This window comes from Pseudorca crassidens, chromosome 6, assembly GCF_039906515.1.
Source record: "Pseudorca crassidens isolate mPseCra1 chromosome 6, mPseCra1.hap1, whole genome shotgun sequence".
Lineage (NCBI taxonomy): Eukaryota > Metazoa > Chordata > Mammalia > Artiodactyla > Delphinidae > Pseudorca > Pseudorca crassidens.
Window position 1 is genome coordinate 89191507 of NC_090301.1, and position 25992 is coordinate 89217498.

General features: G+C 35.3%; 1 protein-coding gene across 1 annotated transcript in view; it reads left to right on the forward strand.

Moving 5' to 3' along the window:
- LRP1B (LDL receptor related protein 1B) overlaps positions 1–25992 on the forward strand; it is a 1616178-nt gene that overhangs the window by 1565828 nt on the left and 24358 nt on the right. Inside the window, exons 86-87 of the mRNA XM_067742376.1 lie at positions 10292–10466; positions 14606–14710. Coding sequence (XP_067598477.1) covers positions 10292–10466; positions 14606–14710 — 280 coding nt within the window. The remainder of the gene's footprint in view (positions 1–10291; positions 10467–14605; positions 14711–25992) is intronic.

A 25992-nucleotide genomic window follows, 5' to 3' on the forward strand; every position in this document is an offset into this window, starting at 1 on the left:
TGCACACGTTTTTCCCTAGTGAATATTTAATTGGCATACCTGGATTCAGTGTTTGCCTACTTTATTAAACTCAGTTCTGAAAACAGACGATATATTTAGGACTATGCAATAAGTTTAATTATTAAAATATCTTAGGCTGTGTGAAACATTGGAGGAATGTGAAAAAGAATACATTCTAATATTTCTTAACTTTGTTTTTATTTTTTAATATAATCCTTTAAAGACAGCAATCATAAAATTCTAAGCTAATTATACAAGTTACTTTATCTCTTTGCCTCCTAAACCATGATAAATGAAAAACTGACTCCAGAGAAGAAAGGCTGCCATCACTTTTGTTAACATTTTTAAGAATCTAAAAGCTTTTCCAGAAAACCTTCTAAATGTTTTCATCTCAAATGATGTGTCAGCAAATGGTGACACTCAGGAATGTCATACTTTGAGATTTCTTGGCTGTATTTTGGTTTCCTATTTGTCCAGAGTGACTCAGAGCTGATCCTGCCTGATATTGACTATATCATATGTATGGTTATGTGTTCCCTTCAAGTAAGAGAGTCCAGTGCTGTAAGCCGATTACTAGTGGCTAGAGAGGCCAATGTTCAACTTGGGTTGGGATGGAATGCTGAGAATGGCACATGAAAAATGAATGTTTCGATGAGATATAGGAGCCCAGATTGAGTTCCTGAGCTCTAATTTTGCTGGTCTGTATGACATCAGGTAAGCTCTTCTGGGTCTGTTACTCTTGCTACTGCAGGATCCATTAGCATTCTGAATGGTGGTTAGACCTTCAGATATCTATATAGATGGAGGCCCATTCAATTTTAGACACACATAAGGAAAAAAGAACACCAAAGTATTCCAAATTACTTTCTGGATTTTTTTTTTTCTTGAGTGTGAGTAATTGAATAATAAAAATAAGAGTTTATTCTCTAGAGTTTGACTTATTGGGGTTTGAATTTCAGTCTTCTCACTTTTTCTTGTGTCGTCATTGGCAAGTTGCATAACCTCTCTGTGCCTCAGAGTAATCACCTATAAAATGAGGGTAATACCATGTAATGCTGAGACTAAAGCCAACACATGTGCCTGGCATGTAGAAGACAGCTAAAAACAAGTGTTTATTATCATCATAATCATCATTTCCATCATTTTACTCAAAACAGGCTCTCATTGGCCTTTTTGGTATTAAGGATATTGTTGAGGATGGATGGGTGAGCAGGGAATCATGACATAATCTCAGGTGTGTTTAGTAATACTGACTCTGTTCAAAGATGACAAAAGGGCATCTTGTAGAAGTTAGTCAAGTAATTCAGATGAGGTCATATTGTTAGTCAGAGGAAGGGCTGAATTAAACCTCCAAGTCCCTCATATTCTGGCCAATGATTTTGTTTTTTCTTTCTTTTTATTATGTCACCCTAGTATAAGTATTCATCAAAAGTTTATAAAACACCATGTTGGCTCTTCTGGAAATTCTTCTGCCTTTTATACATATGTGGAAGCAGCTATAAACATCCCGGCAGGGAGAACATTAGCAAAATTCATAGAACCTACTACTCCTGAGACAAATAACAGTGAAGGTGGAGTATGAATTGCACTGAAATTGGAGCTCAGTTATAGAATGCCTGGGGGTATGTGCTGTGGGTTTACCTAGTCTTTGTGAAAGTAATACCATCCTACTTTTAATTTATTGGTGTGTTTGTGTGTGTGTGTGTGTGTGTGTGTGTGTGTGGTCCTAAATTATCAAATGCTTATTTAAATTAGGAATCTTAAAGCCAATTCACATAGCATTTTTTTATTTTTTTTTCACATTTTTTTAAAGGCCAGGTCAAAATTCAGTGAAGTAGGACAATTGATGTACATACATGTGATTGCATAATTTAGTCTCCCCTGTATAACCACTCTGTATTACCAATTAAGTACTCTCCAGGTTACTCATTATTCTTACTATCTTCAGCTCCTATTTAGGTAGTATATTTTGGTTTGGTTTTCTTCTCTTTAAATAAATTTCACACTTCACTAACTATTACAATGTGAATAGCCCAGTTGCAAATATGAGTTAATAGCTAAATGGTCTTGGCAATTACTTTTCAATAGAAAGAAATATTTGGGAAAGAAGTTAAATGCAGCTAGAGATTTTATAGGCATCTGGCTCCCGATGAATATTCATAAACCTGTATATATACCCATACATGTACATATTTTTATGTGGTCTATTAAGATACTGTAAAAAATATTAAAGGAAGAAGTATCTCCTTGTATTTCTGGTTACTTAAAAAGAACAGAGAAAGAGAGAAAGAGAAAAAGAGACAGTGCAATAATGATCTGCCTTGAAAATTACTCCGTTTCTGTTGCAGAAAATAGCCATTCACTTATTCTCCAGTTACTATCTACTTAATTACCATGTGAATACTCTGTAATTATATATCCATCATTGTCCTTTAGATTACATGATTGTGTTTGGTGCTGCTATGCAGTTCTTAGTGTAATTACCCTACACAGGTTATAATAATTTTTATATTGTGAATATAAAATGTTATTATATAATTTCTTGGTAATCTCTACTTTCTTAGCACAAATTAATTGCATTTCATTATTGCTCCTTCTTACCATATACAGAAATCTCAATTATTATGCCATTCAGGTCAGTAAAATGCTCAAAACTTATGAGCTAGAATGTTCCAAAGGAAGGAAGATTTTGTTGGTAGTAATATATGTAGGCTCTTGCCACAGTGGACATTATTCACATCAGTTTTAATTGCTTTTTTCTTCTTGTTTTAACCTTTTAATTGGCCTATCAGCTCTCTGGAGCTGGTGTCCTGTCTTGTATTTCTGAACTCTTCTCACAGCTCCCAGTATACAATTAGACACATGCATGTCCTCAGCAAATAATTACACATCCACTACTTCCATTTTATCATCATGGTGTTTAAAATTATATCAACTATATTCTTCCACCTGCTTTTCTTTCCATAAATTCCAGACTGTTGCTGTTGAACACTTACTGGCCAATCTCACTAGCCTCTTTTATCTTCAGCCTTCAATCTTCAATTCCTTCCCTATTTCATCCTCTCTACCAAAATGTCTCATCACCTGTATTTTCTTCTAACTTTTCTTCTTTAGTCTACTGCATTCTTTTTAACCTTCTCTCAGTTCCAATAATTATTAAGCTAAATTTAAAATTTGGGGGGAAAAAGATGATTGTGTTGGGGAAAGTGCGTGTATGTGTGTGTGTCTGTGTGTCAGAAAATAGAAGATGATCCCTTTGTGGTACACCTTGGTGTTAACCAACCACCAACATTCCTAACTCTTATTCTTTGGGAGGAATTAAGTTTTTTATTTAGATTTGTCTACTGCTTCATAATCGGTAACATTTCACTTAGTCAAAACTGAAATATGAAAAAAAGCAGAAGGTTATGAAACTTCCGCAAAGGTAATTTCACATAAATAATTGATAGAGTGGTAAATGAGTCATTAATAAAAATACCAATATATTTTAGTTAAGAACATGCATATCTATCTTATAGAAAGATTACTTTCAAAATGGTTTTAAAGCATTTTTGATGCTTAAAGTGGTAAGCTGTGTAGGATAACTATTTTCAGTGCTCTAGGATAAAAAAATTGTTCTTCCAGTTATGGTTAGACTTCTCTCTGTTTCTGAGCTTATCAAGAAAGACTCCTTAGAACCAAAGTGAATAATTGCATACCATAGGAGCCTTCTCGTATAATATTCTTCTTCATCCTTTGCTAAATTTCTGCTGAATTGGGAAGTGCTAATGAAGTATTCCTTTTATTAAATAAATAACTGAAGAGATAGTTAGAATTTAAATATGAGTATGTAGTAATTATTTGAGAGTGTATAGAGAGGAGACACTGATAAAAATACAGCATATATTTATACAAATTTTACATAGATGCTTGTAATTCAAAGTGGATTATAGCTGAAAAGAGAATGAGAGAGAAATAAGGTAGCATTCCTATGACTTACTATACATTCCTGTCATGATATTGAGACAATTGCAGAGAACATGAACTCTGGTTGAGTCAATCAATTTGCAAATAGTACCATCAGGTGTTTCAAACTTTTTCCTGGACTTGCATATAGTATGTGACACGATTAAACTTGAAATATCAGAGAGCTTTTGAAGGAGTTATTTCGATTTACAAATATCCAGTGCTTATGTGATAGATTAAATACGAGATGCTGAAGTCCCCTATCAAGTAAGATCTACCTTCTCCTGTGTTCAGAAATCTTGGAGTTGGAATTGAATAAATAGGGAAGGCTTTAAGAGGAGAAAGAAAGGAGGAAAGAGAGAGAGGGAGGGAGGGAGGGAGGGAATATATATTAAAAGTGTTGGGCCCAAGAATCCTAACAGTGATGCAGAAAACAATCCAGCCAGACATATAATTCAGCATCCTCTACATGTTCCACATCTTAAGCCTAACAGTGGGAGATAGTCAGAAATTTTTCATAGGTAGGCATTGGGAAGCCACTCTGACAGGGCTGGAGTATAGTGAGCAGCTCTCTGTCCCTAAGCTTCAATTTAGCATAAAGTGCTAAACATGTAAACTGGGAAAAGTGAAATGTCTTCCATTTGAATATCTGTAGAGAAAGGGTTCTGAGCCTAAAATTATTTCAGGCTATTTTAGAGGGAAAACATGGCATGGCTTAACAGCATGCAATTTAGAATTATTTATTAAACTGTATATTCTAACATCTGTTTACTTCACAATTTTATATTAGCAAACATTTCTTTACATTCTTTAGGTTCCATTTTTAGGCCATGAGACCAGTCAATTGCAATTGAATAATGTGCATTTGGCATGCTTCAAAAAATATTAAAAGCATTAAAGGGTGGAGGATTTCCTTTTTTTTTAAACATCTTTATTGAAGCATAATTGCTTTACAATGGTGTGTTAGTTTCTGCTTTATAACAAAGTGAATCAGCTATACATATACATATATCCCTATATCTCCTCCCGCTTGTGTCTCCCTCCGACCCTCCCTATCCCATCCCTCTAGGTGGTCACAAAGCACCGAGCTGAGCACCGAGCAGTGCTTTGCGGCTGCTTCCCACTAGCTATCTATTTTACGTTTGGTAGTGTATATATATGTCCATGCCTCTCTCTCACTTTGTCCCAGCTTACTCTTCCTCCTTCTCGTGTCAAATTCAATCTCTACGTCTGCATCTTTATTCCTGTCCTGCCCCTAGGTTCTGCAGAACCTTTTTTTTTTTTTTTTTAGATTCCATATATATGTATTAGCATACAGTATTTGTTTTTCTCCTTCTGACTTACTTCACTCTGTATGACAGACTCTAGGTTCACTACAAATAACTCAATTTCGTTTCTTTTTATGGCTGAGTAATATTCCATTGTATATATGTGCCACATCTTCTTTATCCATTCATCTGTCAGTGGACACTTAGTTGCTTCCATGTCCTGGCTATTGTAAATAGAGCTGTAATGAACATTGTTGTACATGACTCTTTTTGAATTATGGTTTTCTCAGGGTATATGCCCAGGAATGGGATTGCTGGGTCATATGGTAGTTCTATTTTCATTTTTTTAAGGAACTTCCATACTGTTCTCCATAGTGGCTGTATCAATTTACATTCCCACCAACAATGCAAGAGGGTTCTCTTTTCTTCACACCCTCTCCAGCATTTATTATTTGTAGATTTTTTTGATGATGGCCATTCTGACTACTGTGAGGTGATACCTCATTGTAGTTTTGATTTGCATTTCTCTAATGATCAGTGATATTGAGCATCCTTTCATATGTTTGTTGGCAATCTGTATTTGAAGATGACATGATACTATACATAGAGAAACCTAAAGATGCTACCAGAAAACTACTACAGCTAATCAATGAATTTGGTAAAGTAGCAGGATACAAAATCAATGCACAGAAATCTCTTGCATTCTTATACACTAATGATGAAAAATCTTAAAGAGAAATTTAGGAAACACTCCCATTTACCAGTGCAACAAAAAGAATAAAATACCTAGGAATAAACCTACCTAAGGAGACAAAAGACCTGTATGCAGAAAACTGTAAGACACTGATGAAAGAAATTAAAGATGATACAAACAGATGGAGAGATATACCATGTTCTTGGATTGGAAGAATCAACACGGTGAAAATGACTATACTACCCAAAGCAATCTACAGATTCAGTTCAATCCCTATCAAACTACCAATGACATTTTTCACAGAACTAGAACAAAAAATTTCACAATTTGTATGGAAACACAAAGACCCCGAATAGCCAAAGCAATCTTGAGAAAGAAAAATGGAGCTGGAGGAATCAGGCGCCCAGACTTCAGACTATACTACAAAGCTACAGTAATCAAGACAGTATGGTACTGGCACAAAAAACAGAAAGAAAAATTAATGGAACAGGATAGAAAGCCCAGAGATAAACCCATGCACATATGGTCACCTTATTTTTGATAAAGGAGGCAAGAATATACAATGGGGAAAAGACAGCCTCTTCAATAAGTGGTGCTGGGAAAACTGGACAGGTACATGTAAAAGAATGAAATTAGAACACTCCCTAACCCCATACACAAAAATAAGCTCAAAATGGATTAAGGACCTAAATGTAAGGCCAGACACTATAAAACTCTTAGAGGAAAACATAGGCAGAACAGTCTTTGACATACATCACATCAAGATCCTTTTTGACCTATCTCCCAGAGAAATGGAAATTAAAACAAAAATAAACAAATGGGACCTAATGAAACTTAAAAGCTTTCACACAGCAAAGGAAACCATAAACAAGATGAAAAGACAACCCTCAGAATTGGAGAAAATATTTGCAAATGAAGCAACTGACAAAGGATTAATCTCCAAAATTTACAAGCAGCTCATGCAGCTCAGTATCAAAGCAAACAACCCAATCCATAAGTGGACAGAAGACCTAAATAGACATTTCTCCAGAGAATTTCCTTTTAAGCATAAAAAGTGGAGCATGAATTCCTTTAAAAAATATCATGTGTAAAGAGAAAAGCTATTAGCCTGTTTAGCAAATTAAGCAGAATTTATAAAATATTCTCATTGTAGCTTATATGCCATTAGATTAAAAAATCTTTCTATGGAAAAATAATATACATAGAAATGTTTAAAATCACAGGTATACAGTTCAATAATTTATCCCCAGCTGTACATACCAGTGTAAACCAACATTCAGGTCAAGAATAAACATTATCATTACCTCAGATGCCCCCTGGTGTTCTTCATCACTATCCCTTTCCTCCTCCTCAAAAATAACTCTTTTTTTTTTTTGCGGTACATGGGCCTCTCACTGTTGTGGCCTCTCCCGTTGCAAAGCACAGGCTCCGGATGCACAGGCTCAGTGGCCATGGCTCACGGGCCCAGCCGCTCCGCAGCATGTGGGATCTTCCCCAACCGGGGCACGAACCTGTGTCCCCTGCATCGGCAGGCAGCCTCCCAACCACTGCGCCACCAGGGAAGCCCCTCAAAAATAACTCATTTTTGACTCTTAAAACCATAAATTAGTTCTTCCTTTTGAAGTTATATAAATAAAAAAGTAGTATATATATTTTTCTGTCCAGCATTTTCCTCTCAATATTATTTTTGTGAGAGTCATCCATGTCATTGTGTATAACTGTAATGTCTTCATTTTTCATTTAACTCTTTACATATAAATATACATATATATATGAACTACAGTTTATCCATTCTTCTTACAATGGACATTTAGATTATTTTCTGTTTTCGGCTATTTCAAAATATATTGCTGTGCATATTATGTACATGTTTGTGTGCACATGTACATGCTTTCTTCTGGGATATACAGTATATTAAGAGTAAAAATCTAGGTCATAAAGTGTGGGTATGTTCAAATTTAGTATATACTGTCAATTGTTTCCCAAATTGGTTGAACCAGTTTATATTCCCACTACTAGTGTACGAGAGTTTCTGCTATTTGTTGTCAATTTGGTATGTGTGCAATGGTATTTCTTTGAGCTATTAATTTGTATTTCCTTGATTACTAATGAGTTGTATATATTCTCACATCTTTATAATCTTAATCTAAAACAGATTTAATTTATGCACCAAAACTAGTTATAATTAGTAAATTGTAGGTAGGTTTTTAACTTTGACCTTTAGCACCCTAGATAAGTGCAAACTGTTCCTTGCTACAGTATGGTGTAGGGCAATCATCACCCCTCAGAATGTTAACCCAGTTTTTTTGAGTTTCTTAGGTCTTCTCAGTGATGTGATTATAAAAAAAGTGGTTCAAAATTTTAGGTTAAAAATTACATTTTAATTAGGGCTCACAAATTAGTCAAGAAATAAGCTATTTTAGTCAAATCAAATCTATTTACAATTATGAGACAATGTAGTCCCTTTGCTAATCAGTAAATTGTTTTCCGATTTCTTACATTCCCTCATTCCCAAATTCTATTTACTCAACCGGTCCCACGGGAATCACCTGGGCCTCGTTTATGATCTATAAATTGGAATCCAGGGGTGGTGGTGGATGAAAGGGAAAGACACTGGAATTTTTATTTGCAAATAAGTTACCTACATGATTCTGATGAATTATCCACTGTGGAAAAACCTCATAATATGAAGATCTTGGACAGATACATCAGCTGACTTCTATGTCCCATCAGAAAAATGAACCAGGACCAAAGAATGAAATTTAAAGCAATTAGAGACAATCTTAAAAGAGCTCTCTGTCAATAAGTGGTATGTAGCAACCTGACGAAGGAAAATTTTTCTTTAGAGATTTCTGCATAGGAGATGGTACTAGATGATTATGTAGGCTGCTGCTAATGCATTCTTCATAAATAAAAACAGAAGCTGTGCTGTGTAAACTCTACCTGCCAAGCCTAGAACAACTACAGATAGACATCATAATGGACAGATATTAACACTGACTTAACTTTTAGATCTCCTCGTCTCTCACCTTTCGAAAGTGCTACTTTCCTTACATACAGCCAAGACCCTTGGTAATAAGCTTCAGCATGGAATTGCAACGAGGGCACTTGGCGTAAAGCAACAGCAAGCAGAAGAATGCTTGAAATAAATTTCCATAAATATGAAGCAAGCCTGTCAGTAAATTTAATTTCTGTCTGATTTAATAAACAGCTAGATAGATACACAAACATGAAAATTATAAATTACGTTTTAATTTTTCTCCCTACCATAACTGTCTTATCACAGGTTAAAGTTTATAAGTTGTGATTTTTATCTCAGCAAATCTCATTTAACATTGCTTCATGGTTAGATAGCTAAAATGAAATTGCAGCTCCAAACACAAAGACTGGGATCAATTTGAACAGTTCTTCTGCTTACGGTTATTTGTACTATAAATTTCAATATTTTGAATATGGTAAATTTGAATACATTGATATGTCAACAGACATATAAACTTGTTTTTCAAAAGACAGGCAGAATATCTAATTGCAAAGTCAATGTGGTTCTTATATTATTAAATGGTCTTTGTTTTATTACTGACGTTCAAGAGGTATAGAAATATTCGAGTAAGACTTCCTTGGTGGTTGAGAAAATTGTCTGTAGCGCTCAGTAGGAAACATCTTCCAAAGTAAAGGGCTCAGCTACAGGGAGGTTTTCCCTCTGACTGTTGGGGAGGTTAGGTTCTCACCTAGGAGGGGGCAATAGTCTAGACTTCTGTTATCACTTTCTACCTATGATGGATCAGTTAGTCTTCCAGTCTACCTTTCTATTAGGGTTCCATGAGAGACACACCTCCTGTCTGCTTACCTGCCCAGGTGTTTGGAAATACTGGGCCTGTTCTGGCTCATAGAGGGAGGCTTCTTTCCACCACACCAAAAGCTAGTGAAGAGGTAGGATTCCCCTACTCACCACTCACTACCCTGTTCTCTGGATGAAAAGAGTTGCAAAGAGGGACAAAGATAAATGACATCTAAAGAAATCTTGAGCATTTCTGTTCATTTCAGAATAACATTAATATTGCTCATTAGAAGGAAAACTGAGGAAACTTGTGAACTTAAACTTTAAAACTCAGAACCAAAAGAGTTTGTCACTTAGTATTATATCAGTATAACCCATCTCCTCTTAGAAAGATGAAATGATGCCTAACTCGGGCAAAAAGAGGAACCAATGGCATTATTAAAGAATTCTGGTTACATCCAGTTACACGCTGCTTTTTGTAAATTAATCTACCTATTCTCTGACGATTTTAAAATATTAAGTGAAAGGTAACATTTATTGTGACTCAAGAAATATATCTTGAAATATTTCAAGAAATTTCATTTCTATGTTGTGCATTCTTTCTAGATGTATGTCATCACTACTGTGTGAATTCTGAATCCTGTACCATTGGGGATGACGGAAGTGTGGAATGTGTCTGTCCAACACGCTACGAAGGACCAAAATGCGAGGTTGACAAATGTATAAGGTGCCATGGGGGACACTGCATTATAAATAAAGACAGTGAAGATATATCTTGCAAGTAAGTAGACAGCTAGCTTACTTTATAAAAACATTTGAACCCAAAAGGACATAGCAATCCAGAAATAAACAGTGAAAACAATATAAATTATTTTTATTCTAAAATTCAGTATGGCAACCATTCCATTCTCTCTCTCTCTCTCTTTTTTTCTTTTTTGGCTAGAGATAGAGTTCAATTCATTTTGATTAAACCAAAACTTACTAAAAACCTATTATGTACATCTGGGTAATATGAACATTTATCATGTAATGACATGGTCAGATCATTGCCTATATAGAATATTCCTAATAGTAAGCAAGTAAAAGTGAAATGCAACATACCTTCAGAAAGCTATGTGTAATACTTCTAAATTAGAATAGCTCAGGCTTTTACTTGTTTCATCATTATTATCAACAATGAGTGTTTGCCTTTCTGATTTTACAAAATGATCCTTTGGGGAAGAAGCAAAAGACCTATCTAATGGAAATAAAATTTAATCTTTTTATCTGACTTTGAAAATTATTGTACAAAATAAGTAGAAGGAATAATGTTTCCTAGGAAGCAACTACAACAAAAATGTCCAAGTTAGATTTTGATTACATTGCCTTTTGCTCTTTGACTTTGAGATCAAGTGAATGGGGAACAGAACTTTGCAGGTAAAGAGTAATGCCAACATGCTAGTAATGTTTCTAGCATGAAACAAATTTATGCCACTGGGGTTAGAGATCAATTCTCACTCTGAACTTCTTTTAACAGGCTTTTCAAAAAAAGGGCTTATAAAGGACTGGACTCTATCACTTGCCCTAGGAGTATAATAAACGAGCATATGTGATAGGAAAGCACGCCTTAAAGGGTTCACGTCACAGCTTCCACCAAGACCGCTCTGCAAGGGTGCCAGCCCTGAGTTATGTTGCTCTGCCAAACAAGGCCCCATAAAATTTTATTACAGACACCATCAACATTTTTTTCTTTTTTCTTTACTCTCATTTTAGAATTACTCCATGTATGATTTGTGTTATAGCTATAAATGACATTTACTCAAACCCTCAAATTGTGTCCTTTGAAAGTATATTATTTTTTAACTAAAGTAATTTAAAATATGACTAGTTATAATATATGCCTTTGATAAGTACATAAAAGCAAAATGCATTTTCATATAAACTACCAAAATCATGTTTGCTCATTAAGCTCATCGTTTTTTTGTGATGAAACTTTAGCATGACAGAACTTGATTTTAATTACTGAGCATACATCTTTCTTTATGTCCAGTGTACCATGTCAGGAATGCACTGTAGAATCTTCTTCACAGCCCCATCCCAGTCACACAGGGAATCATGGACCATCGTATAAGAAAGGCTATGAGCCATAGTTTGCAACCCAGTTTATCTTGGAGAAGCTCATGCAGAGACACACACCCTGTTTCCATCACACAGGGCAGTTCCACGTGAGGAATGAAGGGCTGAACTCTTAGGACCCTCGGTTCCTGCTCCTTTACATAGAATACTGGCTTCACCAACATAGAAACACTAGAACCTCATAGCCTGAGTAGGCTTTTGAAGGTCCAACATTATAGTTCTTGACTCTTAAAAGATCTTTCTGGAAAACTATATGTAAGAATGGATAAATAATAGTTGCTAGCAGTGAGTTGATAATGGAAGTTTAAAGATAAGCGTATAATATTTGATTTATCAGATAGGCTATAATAACATATGAACATGATAGTACAAACAGGACTCTTTGGGTATTTTGAAACTTTTAGATAAGTTTGTTTTCATTTCTATGATACTTTTCATCTTAGCATTAACTAAAGCTTGCAGTGATATTGGGACTTCTATTTCATGGGTAAAGAACTGATACTAAAACAAAATCACAACTGAGTTAAATATTTTTTTACTGAAATGGGAAAATTCAAGCAGCATGTATACCTGCGATTCCAAAGAGTCATGTATTTCTAATGCACAGCCTATGAGCTGTCAACTACAGTAAAGAATAGATGCTCTGTCAATTATACTGAGTATAATCTTTGAAACCGAGCTAATTGTGTATTTTTCTCTCTTCCTCAGTAAATATTGTTGAAGAAAGTCTTTATCATAATTTTGAATAGCCTAAATAATACCACTGTGATGTCAAATTGTTATGAGAATTCTTTCTTTTTACTGGACAACTGCTAATTACAAAGTGTGTCTGCATGCACGCACATGTAACATTTCTAAGAAATGAAATTATGATGAAAACCTACATTAAAATATAAGTTGTACTCTGATATATTACAATGATTTGGATAACTTGTATTTCACATTTGAAATATCTACAAAGTTCTGTCTAAAGTTTAGGATTCAGATAAAACCTTTAGAAGGAGAACAGGGCAACATCTCTTATAACTCTTGGAAGCAGAAGTTTAAAAGCAATCGATAATTAGAATATTTTTCTCTTTTAAAAGATGATATTTGGTGTATAGTTATCTTTTTATGGAAAATTCTTTAATGTATGATGAGCTAATTTTTTTCTTTGATGTTGTCCCTTTGATTGAACATGAAACTATAACTTTCTGCTCTTCGATTTTCAAGGAGGCTGGGCGAGGAAAGCAAGAAAAAGTCTCCCAGATCCATTTAACATATCAGACACCACTACCATTAAATACGTACTTGACTCACTTTGCATCCATATTCGTATGGCTCTATAGATTATAAAGAATGTGATATTCTTTGTTAAATCTTGGAAACTTTAAACCACTACCATCTTCCCCATGTTTAGTTCCACTTTCACGTGTCTCCATTTCATATCTGGTACATAATTGACTCACTGCTTCTGTTTATCTTGAAAAGAAATGTGATTTTTTAAATCCAGGTTCTTAAAAAAAATCTTTAAATTAAACTTCTGGGAAAGTGTAAGCAGTTCAGTGCATTTCCAGCAGCCCTACCACCCACAAGAGGCCAAATAAATATGCACAGAATAAATAAACTATGGGATTGCTAACCAATTATTTCAAATATCTAACCAATCATTGAGAATTACTCTTTGATGGATGTACTGCAATAGGTACCCACCATGAAGAGGATCAAAGTGATCAATCAATGACATTGCAGCCTGATTTCTTTATCAAGGTTATGTCCAGATTTATTGTGATACCATTGATTACTTCATAGCACTTAGTACTAACATGATCTCATAATCGGAATATTGACATGATCTGTTGTAATTCTGATCTTGGCCAAGGCTTGTATGATTCTATTACCATACTTCTCGTAGAAGAGTTTCCCTCAATAATTTGGAATGTCAATGTACTTTTCTCTGTTCCACCAACAATTTTCAATGTCTGATCTAATAGTATTTATTTATTCATTTATTTATTTAAAAATATAACATGGCAAGTAAGAAATTTCTGTAATTTTCCTCTTATCATTATGCTTGTTTTTCCCATGTAGCAATAGCCACCGTACTTATTCTTATCCCAGACAGGTAATGTACTATAAATTAGAAGCATTTCCAAAAATTTTCCAAGAAAGCCTACCTCATTACTTTGTTGCCATATTGCATATTGTTCCTATAATATTACTGTTTATTTTTGCAATGAAGTGTTATGTTTTTTCCTTTAGAATAAAAAGAGTTTGACACTAATTATAGTACATATTCAGGGAGAAACAGTGGGGTAAAAGTGACTACAGAATAGTTCTATGCTTTCGTACAAAATGTGGAGTCTAAAACTCATAACAGTTCTTTGGACCAGACTTTCCAGTTTAGAAGGAATAGCTGAGCATTTGCTTCCAGAGTTATTTGATAATGTGGTTTATAAATAATAAAGATGCCACCAAACTCTGTAATATGAAAAGGGAATAAAATACTGATGTTAATGTCTCCCTGAAGTGTAAGTGATAAACACTAGAGTATATTTTTTCACACCTATGTCTAGCTATATTAAATTTTTATATTAAACGAATGGATTGAAATTTTGAAAATTACCAAAAGAAAAATTTTATTTGTCATCATTCTATTAAAAAACATCTTTGCCTCCAGCAAGTCTCTCTTTCTGAAAACCTACTTTTAGCCAGCCACTGCATTAGTCTTCTATGATGAATATTCTCATCTTTAGAGAATTTGTGTCAGCTCTCAACAATAATCACGCCAGAAACAAAGAGATTTTTTTTTCTTTGTTGCTGCAGCTGCACTAATGGAAAGATTGCCTCTAGCTGCCAGCTATGTGACGGCTACTGTTACAATGGTGGCACGTGCCAGCTGGACCCAGAGACAAATGTACCTGTGTGTCTGTGAGTATTTTATAATGTTGTGGGCATTTTATGATAACAACTTTAGATGTACATGGAATCCCTGCTCTATTTTTCTCCTTTCTTGGCGTAACATATTTTAAATGAATGTTTCGTGGACATCTCTGATCAAGTATTGTTCCTCATTGGCTCATGTACTACAGAATCTCCTCCCTCATCAATTTGCTAGTGATTTCATATGGAAAAGCTCATTCACTTCTTAGCATCATACCCATTTCAAACATTCAGAGACCTTTGAACTTGGAAATGCCAGTAAAAATTGTTCTAATTTAATTGACCTTATTTACAATAGATACGTGAAACCCAGACATAATCATATTTATAAATACTTTGGTACTTAGGGCCATTATTTTCAAAGTATGTAAGGTATCTTTTCAAAAGTATAATACTATTTGATTTTTGTATCAGGTTTTGAGTGTTGTATTATGTAAACCTATTAAGCCCTTGTCTCTTTTGAAATACATTACCTTGAATCTGGGTTTCTAAATGTTTGGAAAGTATTGTAGATTCTCTGCTCCTGAGAAAATCTGGAATTTAATATATTCCCTTTTCAAATACCTGATTGGCCATAATGGAAAGCTTGAAATAAGACCATTCAGTCTATGTGATCTCTATTTTGAGTTTTCTTTTATCACTGCTTGACCAGAAGAATGATGCCCACATCTGATCCACATCTGCATTCTGTTCCCCACCTTGTCAGAATAGCCTATGATGAGTGTGTATATAAGAAATAAGTCAGCATACCTGAGAAAAATTTTGTTCATATGTTACTATTTCTGTATGAAATGAATTTGAAACATTTGAAAAAAAAAGTCAGATGCTTTATTTAGCTGTATTTTACTGAAATTCTGCAGATGCTCTGTTGGGTTTAAAAGTCAGCGCTGTGACCAGAAAGAGAACCCTTGTGATCACTACTGTCAGAATGAGGGGATTTGCACTTTAACTGCGTTTAATGAGCCGAGATGCAAGTAGGTTTAACCTTCCACTTACCGCTAAGCTTTGTGTGACATCATTTCAGGCCAGAGTTCATTGGTTTAAATCATGAACATCCACATGCTTTTCACAGCGTATACTTAATCTCGGGGCTCATCTGTGTCATACACACTTAACCTTTGCTTTGCTCGCCGACAAGTGTATGCACCACAGTTAGCTAGATTGTCTAGAAATATAATGGAGGGAATGAAAAAGCTCATGGAACTGTCTCATAAAAATACATTTGCTAGAACAGTGACTTTTAATTAGAGGACAGAAGCAGGTGTTTTTAGACTTTATTACTATACTGGATACTATAATTGGAATAGTGTCTTTTATTTAGTAACTGACTTTTCATTTCAAGTACTGATAAAACACATTATTTTGGCTCCCAAGATTTCAGTGGAACTGTCTTACCTTAATCAGTAAGACTTCTTTACAGAAGAAATAGGTATATGCTAAAATATTCCAGAAACTTCATTTCAAAACATTCTTTCTTGATTCAGTTTGTTCATAACAAATACATTCTTTTCCTCTGTGAAATCTCAGGGACCACCTTTGGGGTAGCTATCAACCTTCATAACAATGAAGTTATTTTTGCATGTTGCATTTGAGCTTTAGCGATGGATCATATCTGACATCTTCCTTAATACTCCATGTCATAAACAGAAACCCTGATTGGCACCCAATAATAGCTCATGGTGGTGTCTCAGAGTATTTAGTAATGGTTTTAACGCACAATTATATTAAAATTCAGATATTTCATTTCCAAAACTCTACAATTTGTTCATAATGATCTATTTTGTTATTCAAGAAAATGTTATTCTTTACACAATAATTGTGAAAATATGGGAAGTGATTAAAATAATCACATAGGAGAAACTGATATTCTTTCTTTTTTTCTAAAAGATATTTGAATATGTTAAACCAATGTTCCTACATAAAATAATCCAGAAATACTCCTTTAAATATCAGTCTGTAAAGGGTATATAAACTGACCTGTTAAGAAATTGATACACTTCTTAGTTCATACTCAGGTTTAGTGCCTTATGCAGCTGAAGACAGAGAGGGGACCCTTCTTTAGTCTTACCTCTGCCTTGCCTCCAACCTAAATTCCTCCAGTCATTCAGCAAGTATTTATAAGACCCTGAAAGAGTGCTAAGTCCTAGACAAGTGAAGATGAATGAAATTTAACCCAAACATCAAGGAGCTCACGAATTAGTGGGTTTAGAAATTCATAAGCAACTAATTAACCTGTATTAACGCAGGTGTGAACACAGGAAAAAGGAGAGGGCAGTGGAGTTTTAACAGGGCAGGTGATTTGTTTAGAATGGGAGATAGGAATACATGGAAGACTTTACAGAAAAGGCAACCTCGTGTTGTCCATGTAGTTCAGATAGTTCAGTGAGGTCGGGAAGAACATTCTGAAAAGAAAGAATAACATAAGCAGAGACATGGATGTGAGACTTAGTGACCTCTCTGGGGAACTGTGGGTGGTTTAATACAGCTAGAATGAAGGGTGACTGGAGAATTGGGGAGGGGGTGAGGAGTTAAAACTGGGAAGATAAATTGGAACCCGATTTATGCAAGTTAGGGGATTCCATAGGATCCTGAAAAGAATGTATAGCCAAAGTGATTTGAGGCAGAGCTGAAGGAGTTTGCTTTCGAAGGTGACACTGAGTGGCATGTGGAAGAAAGGCCTGGAGATCAGCTGCAGGGATCCCACACCAAAAGGTCTGCCAGCACTTCAGGTGAAAAATGATGGATTCATGGTTAGTTCAGTGTTAGTAAGGTCAGGGTGATCCTTGGCCAAACTTTGATCTAGGTACTTATGTTATCTCATTTTTAGGACGCTGGTAATGCCTGCTCTGGGGCCCAGTCTTTGTATTTCTTGTCCCTTTCTCACAATTCCCAGGCAAAGTATACATGACATTTCAGCACCACCCCCCTCCATAAATAGGTCTCAGGAATATGACCTGTCTAGAGAATGCCCTTGTGTCACCAGAATGAATATTTCTTGTGGGCATAACAGTCCACAGTAATGTTCTGTTCCACTTTTCACTCTTACCATGTATCATCAGAGGCACCTGACCTTGTAAGGTATAATCAGCCTCTGATTAAAATCAGCCAGGAAGGGCTTCCCTGGTGGTGCAGTGGTTGAGAGTCCGCCTGCCGATGCAGGGAACGCGGGTTTGTGCCCCGGTCCGGGAGGATCCCATGTGCTGCGGAGCGGCTGGGCCCGTGAGCCGTGGCCGCTGGGCCTGTGCGTCCGGAGCCTGTGCTCCGCGACGGGAGTGGCCACAGCAGTGAGAGGCCCGCGTACCGCAAAAAAAAAAAAAAAAAAATCAGCGAGGAAAAATGTGTTAATCGGAAAGGTTCAGAGCAAGCACCTTTTACTTTTGTGTATCTTTATTTCTATCTGCTTTGGGCTTAATGGAAATTTTGTCTGTGCTTTGGTTTTCTACACCCTAAAATTTATTCTGATGGTAGGAGTAATGCTTACTGAATTCCTCAAATCATTTAAGCCATGAAAGAATCGTAGAAGAGATAATGATATTCTGTTATTCACTCATTAATTCATTCATCAAATATGTATTGATAACCTATGATGAGTGAGGCCCTATGTATATTCAGAAGGAGAATTAATAACAGCTAAAACTGATTTAGCAAATACCTGTTTGATTCTAAAGTCCTTGCCCTGGTTATAACTCTTATTCCATACTGCTTTCTTTGTGCTGACTAACTCCAATAAGGTTTTTACTTTTAAAGAGTTTAAGATTCATTTTGGGTAGATGAATGGATTTTAAAAAGTTAAAATACCATTTGATAATTGCTATACAGAAATATGACCAAAGTGTTGTGGGAAAACAACTGAATAGAGATCAGTTAATGATTACTAGTGGGAGAGAGAAAGGTTTTACAGATGAAGTGATATTTTAACAGTATTTTGAAAAAAATTTTAGTTATTTTACTGGAGGAAATGTCTGAAAACCTTTCTTGAAAGAGGAATAGCACAGTGAGAGAAAAGGTCTGAAAGTAGAAGATGAACGTTGTTGAGAATAGAACACAGGCTATGTGATATAATGGGGGATGGGTTGGGGGAGATTAAAGGTATATGTTGGGACCAGTTTGTGAGGTACAGTTTATGAATGACTCAAGAGTGGGTTTATAGAAAGACGATTGGAGAATTAAGGATGGAATTCTAGGAGACACCAATGTTTAATACTGTATTATGGAAGAATCAACAAAAAAATGAGAAGAAATAGAATTTGGAGGGGACTTGTCAAAGTGAAGGTTCCTCCAAGTCAAAGGAATAGAGCGTGTCCAAGAATATCAACTCCAGATAGTTCAAAGAGGATAAGAATTCTAAGTGGTTTATTGAATTTTGTAATTAGATGGCCATTATGAGAGATGTTTTGAAAGTGCTACATGACAGCAACCAGATTATAGTTGGAAAAGTGAAAGGTAAGAAAGTAGAGAAGACTGTAGATTCCTTTCTGACTGTTTGGCTGTGGATTAAATGAAGGAAGAACAATTGTAACTTCAAGGGGAAGTGGGATCTAAGGGAAAATATTTTTACAATAAGAAAGACATACGTTTCCAGAGGATCAGTCTTTCACTATTTATTAAGGGCCCATTGTTAAGTAACTATGAAGGATAGATGGTTCAGACATAGATATTATACTCATGTTTCTTAGAGTTAAAATTTCTAGAATATGGAAAATTTCCTAGTTTTACATAGGATACTTATAATTCATTTGGTACTAAAATGTAAATAAATAAAAATAAATTTAGTATGAAGTGCCTATGATCATGTAGAATACAAAAATTGTCCAGCTAAGAGAATATTAAGCCCTCAGGATCTCTTTCTAGTGGTTGATTCTCCTTGTAAGTGGAAATTTTTGGAAACACAGATTTTAGCTTCAGATTTCAATTTGTAGTGGTCATGTATCTTTGATGAAAAGCTAGTATGCACTATTTCATCTAAGCGCCTTTACAGGAAACAAAAATTGCTTTAAGAAGTAAGATATAGTACTTGCTTTAACTTTGTTGGTACTACATTTTTCTTTTTTTCATAGAGTAAAAAACTATTGAATTGTGCAGAACTTACACACATTTGGAAAGTCTACAAAGTATTCAGATCTATGAGGTTGACAGGTTTTTTCCACATAGAAATTTTATTACCTTATCTTTCAATTTAAGGAATAGATTTGTTCTTTGAAAGCCTTCACTTTTGTCTCTTGATGGCCCTTTTCACTTATTACTATGTGCGGAGGAAAAGACAACTCCAAAGAAAAGCCTAGAATAAATGAAAATCTAAAGGCTTTTTTATGTTTATTTGGAGAGAGTTTTGACATTTATCAAAGAAGGTATATTGAACAATGTTAAAGCCAAACTTTAAAAAATTAATGTGTTATTTTGACAATGTTTGTATTGTTAGGCAATTTTTGTTGTGAGATATAGAAATGAATAAGCCTGTGAACTCAATAACAAGTTAACTATGTCTTCCTACTTCTAAAATTTCTCCCTAGCGTAAGACTTTCATTTATATTGAATTTAAGGTTTTTTTTTGTTTTTTGTTTTTTGTGGTACGCGGGCCTCTCACTGTTGTGGCCTCTCCCGTTGCGGAGCACAGGCTCCGGACGCGCAGGCTCAGCGGCCATGGCTCACGGGCCTAGCCGCTACGCGGCATGTGGGATCTTTCCAGACCGGGGCACGAACCCGTGTCCCCTGCATCGGCAGGCGGACTCTCAATCACTGCGCCACCAGGGAAGCCCAAGTTGTTTTTTAAAACGTAGACCAACCTCCACAGCATTATCTCCCAGCAATACCCACAGCACATTTCACCCTCCAGTAGTAAAGAACTGCTTGTAGCTACACTACTTCTCCTACCACTGTGGACACAGGCGCATACACAGGCTCACCACATAGCCATGGGACCATTCCACACCTAGATGTTTTTGCTTAAATAGCTCACTGGACCCAAATGTCTCTGCTGCCTTTTTCCACTTTACTCTTATTATCCCACTAGTCTCAACACAGGATTATCTCTTTGTATAAAGCACGTGGCAAGTGAATAGTAAATATTAATTGACTTGGACTTAACTGAAGTTTTTTAAAAGAGAAGAATCAAATATTCAGGGTTCTCCAGAGAAAAAGAAGCAATAGGATATATATCATATGTGTCGTATATCATATATATTATATATATAAATGGGGAGAGAGAGGCATTTATTATAGGAATTGACTCACCCAATTATGGAGGTCAAGAAATCCCAGGGTCTACTGTCTGCAAGCTGGAGAACAGGGAAAGCTGGTGGTGTAATTCAGTCCAAATCTAAAGACCTGAGAACCTGGGAAATGATGGTGTACGTCACATTCTAAGTTCAAAGAACTAAAAACCAGGAGCATTAATGTTTGAGGGCAAGAGATGACGGATGTCCCAGCTCAAGCAGAGAGAGCAAATGTGCCCTTCCTCTGCCTTTTTGTTCTATTCAGACCCTCAGCAGATTGGATGATGCCCACCCTCACTGGTGAGAGTGGTCTTCTTTACTCAGTCTAATTCAAACATTTATTTCTTCCCAGACACACCCTCATAGACATACCCAGAAATAATGTTTTGCCAGCTATCTGGGCATCCCTTAGGCCAGTCAAGTTGACATAAAATGAACTTATACAGGACTTCCCTGGTGGTGCAGTGGTTGAGAGTCCGCCTGCCAATGCAGGGGACACGGGTTCATGCCCCGGTGTGGTAAGATCCCACATGCCGCAGAGTGGCTGGGCCCGTGAGCCATGGCCGCTGGGCCTGCGCGTCCAGAGCCTGTGCTCCGCAATGGGAGAGGCCACAACAGTGAGAGGCCTGTGTACCGCAAAAAAAAAAAAAATTAACTTATACACACAAGTGATATATCTATATGTGTGTATATGAATTTTGCTTTTTTGTCCGTATTTTGAGATGAATTGTGTTCAAAATTCATATGTTGAAGCTCTATCTCCCAGTACCTCAGAATGGGACTGTATTTGGAGATAGAATCTTTAAAGAGATGAATAAGTTAAAATGGGGGTTATTAGGGTGGGCCCCAATCCAATGTGTCTGGTGTCCTTATAAGGAGGGGAGATTTGGATACAGCACACACAGGGGAAGACCATGTGAAGATATATAGGAAGAAGATGGTCGTAAGCCAAGGAGAGAGGCCTCAGAAGAAATCAAACCTGCTGACGCTTTGATCTCAAACTACTATTACTTTGGTTCTATTCATTCCGTTTCTTTATGCAAATATATATTTGCAGAATATTATATACTAAAATGAAATCATGTGATAGATACTCTTTCATGTTTATTTACTTTGCAATACATTATGAACATCATTCCATGTCAATCTACATAACTAGATACTTTTATTCTTAAGGTTACTGAGTGTTCTATTGTCTGGACTTTTCCTATTTTATTTAATGAACCAGCTATCATTCTATAATTAGGATTTTTTTGTTAGTTTGTTTCTGTGTTTTGTTCTTTTTTTAAATTATTTTTTCCTAGGATAAAAACTTCTGTCTTTAAATATCTGTGTGCTTATCTCATTAGTTTTCTAGTATCAACACTCAGAAGAAGAAATATTCAGTGTGAAAGTATAGATTTTATTAATCAAACTAGCAATGATTTGGGGCAAGTTACATTGTCTGTTTGTGTCACATTTTCCTTGTCCATAAGGTGATGGGTTTAGACTAATTGTTCACTAATATACTATAAAACTATAAAGTATGATGTATTTAATCAGAGTCACATTTGAATTTTAGTAATTTTTTAAAAATTGGGTCAGAGTCACAACCACAGATACCAATTCTCTCAAAATTCCTCTAAAATATCTATAAAGACACTGAGAAAACAAAGATTCCCATAGTAGCAGAATTAAAAATAACAAAGCCTTTATTATTAAAACTATGGAGTAACTGAAAAATTCCTGGGTCACAATTAAATATTTGTATTAATTTTTCTCTGTGATTTTATGATCTATTTTCCTGATACTTTAAAATAATGTACCACAATATATCAGGTTATATAAATTTATGTTTATAAGTTTATAAACTTATAAGTTTATAAAATAAGTTTATAAACTTATTTATGCCTAACTTCAAGAGAAGTAATAATCTTTTCCACCTATTTCTTATTATCAACCCCTAGTCTAGTATCAATAGATCCACAATCTATATGAGCTAGAAACCTAAGTGTCTGTCCCTTGGTTTCTTCATATTTTTGTCCATTTAGATAACAAAAATACTGGTGATTTTTTTCTTCCCATATTAATTCATCAGAAAATTTTTATTGAATACCTACTATATACCAGAAAACAACCTAGGCACTGAAGTTTTTATCAGTGAACAGACAAAAATATTTGACTTGTGAAGCTTAAAGATTAATGACCATTATTGGTGGAATTTGGGGAATATTTCCTTTAAAATCAATTTTCTGTATAATTCACCTTCTTTTTCAAAAAGAAAAGAAAAAAACAAGTTTAAAATTATATTTTATCAACTGAAAAGGGAGAACCAAAAAGATCTAACTCTGATATTACACTGGTTTTGAAATCATACCAATTCAGGCCCACACTGTTTTGAAAATAACAGTATGGCAAAATTCCAAGACATTTCTTACTATATGTATTATTGCTTCTTGCCCGTAACAGGACCAATTCTCTGTGTGGTCAAAAACAATTTAACACTGTTAGTTTTTTATGTTTTCCTTCTTCATTTCAAGCAGAAGCTAAAAATAACTTTCTGTGAGCATTTTTCCCCAATCTATTATTTGTTTTTCCCTTTTTTCTGGATTTTTCCTTTTTTTGTTTTTTTGGTTTGGTTATATTTATTTGGGCATCTGTTTTGTTTTGTTTTGTTTGCTTTCTGCTTTATTTTTTTTTCCTCTTTTTTTTTTTTGGAAACATGTTTTCCTTTCTCTGATCATCTGCATGAGTGTGTGGTTACATTTTTCGTATTACCCTATGATATTCCATATTTTATGGCTAGAATTGGCTTCTCGTCTCTGTGTGGCCTTTTGACATGGAGCATATTTCTATGAAACTGGCTTGGGAATGCTGCTTGTTTTACTCCATGGCCCTTCTAAATGTACATGTCTGTTTCTCTCTGGCCGATTGTAAATTCCTTTAAAGAAGAGGTTGTATCTGATTTATCTATTTTGCCTCAGCAGCTAGCATGCATTCTTTGTGTAATATGTGCTTAACTAATGTTGCTAAAAAATACTGTCCTGGTGCCTGTATTGTATTGTGAAATCTGGCAGCCTATGATATAAGCATCTTTCTATCATCATTGTAATACCACTTCTTACTTCATTAATACATTTTCAAAAACTGCAAGAGTCAGAAAAAAAATTTTAAGTGATTCATTTCATTATGATTTTTGGTTCTCTTTCTTATCTTTATGATATCTTCTAAAACTACCACAGGAAGTTTCCTGAGCGTTCTGGAACTGAGGTTAAATATCTCTCTACAAAAGGAACTAAATAGGCTTTTAACTTACCCATATTAAGTTATTAGTAAAACTTAATTGTATTAATTTTTGTTCTCTCTTCTCTTTGACTTTTGTTTGTTGTTTTTACTCTGGTATTTTCTCTCTAAAAAAAAAAAAAAGAAAGAAAGAAAAAAGAATGAAATAGAGGAAAGTAAGTTGTAGCCCCTGCCCTTGAGGGACTCTGATCTATTTTGAGGAAAGAGATGAGACAAGAAGGAATGTGGCAGGGGCTCTGTGGATGTGAGTGGTGTAAGATAAATGGTGCTTCTGGGGGAGTATTAGACAATAATGTTATACACTGAAATCGTTCTGAGGAACATAATATGCTTAGCTAGGAATTTGAAATTTATTCCATAAGTCCATAAACAGTAGGGGAACACTAATAACATTTGACTTATGAACTATCTCAATCATGTGTGTGTTTTAAAAAGGTCTTGATGGCATGGTGCTCTGCTGGAACAAGAAGCCCTGGGTTTGAAAAAACAGATTTTAAAATGAATCCCAATTTACAAAGGAAAAGGAGACAATTTTTTAAATTAAAGAAATGGCTTTTTAAAAGTGATTTGTTGGTAAACAGGGCACAAAAAAGAGCCAAAAGATAGAAGACCTTATACCTTGGAATTGCAGTTTGTTTTGTTGGTTTTGTTTTTCTTCTCTTTGCCTCATTTGTCATCTTAATATGGAAATACTGATAGCATCTACTTCCTAAAATTATTTTGAGGAATAAGAAATGTAATACCTGTTAAAAAAAAACCAGAATATTGTTTTCAACCTAGTAAACACTTAAAAAAAAAAAGTAGAACCTTAAAACTGTTCTAATAGACCATACATAAAATGATCAGTACTTGGCATAATTTGGGCTTCTGGGAGTTTGGAGGCAAAAAATAAGCTGTGGGGTTCTTAAAAAGTGCTCGTTATTAAAAATAAGCAAAATATGGCATAAATAAAAGATTAGAAGTGTGATGATTGTGATAGTAATAGTGACTGAAAAGGGAAGTACATAACTAAGCTCAAGTCCCATGAGGGACAACAGAGAAAAAAGAGCAGCAGGTCCACCCTCAAACACCTCAGAAAACACACAGGAGCTAGCTTTTGAAACACTTTCAAAGCAGATTTTTAAAACTCAGAGGGATGCAAAATGAATGTACAAGTACCAAAGGGACATTCATTAAGCGAATGATCGGAAAATTAGTCATTTTGTCATTTTCTTTGGTTTTGTGATTGTTCCATCTAATTATTTTCTTAAAAGTTTAGCATTGTTTTATACGTCCTTAGGGTGAGAAACACATAAGGAAATGTACAGGTACTAGGGAAACCTCTGTTGGGGTTTTGGGGAAGAAGATAGTGAGTTTCGTTTCTGTCACACATTTTTAAAAGGTAGGAATTATTCTTCTATATTACAACAGCTAATTAAGGCCTAGGTATTTCAAACTACTGGCTCTGCTGAAAGGAGAGGGCACATGCTACTCTTCAGGCCTCTGCTGTCAGGCTGAGCGACGCTCCTCCTTGTGGACCAGCGACCCTGTGGCCCCGTAGAGAACATTTGAGAAGAGCCCAAGGAAGCTGTCAGGAGTGATTTCAAACAGATCACAACTTTTCAGCAGGGGTTTTGAGCAATTCAACTTTGGCAGCCTGTGTTGTCCACTTTTCAAGAGTCAGGTCATTGCATGTCCCTTATTTGTTTTCTGCCCCGTGGCATATTTTCAAAGCACGAAATGTGAAACGTGCATGTCTTTTGGAACAGTAAAGGCCAGGAAAATCTGTCACATCAA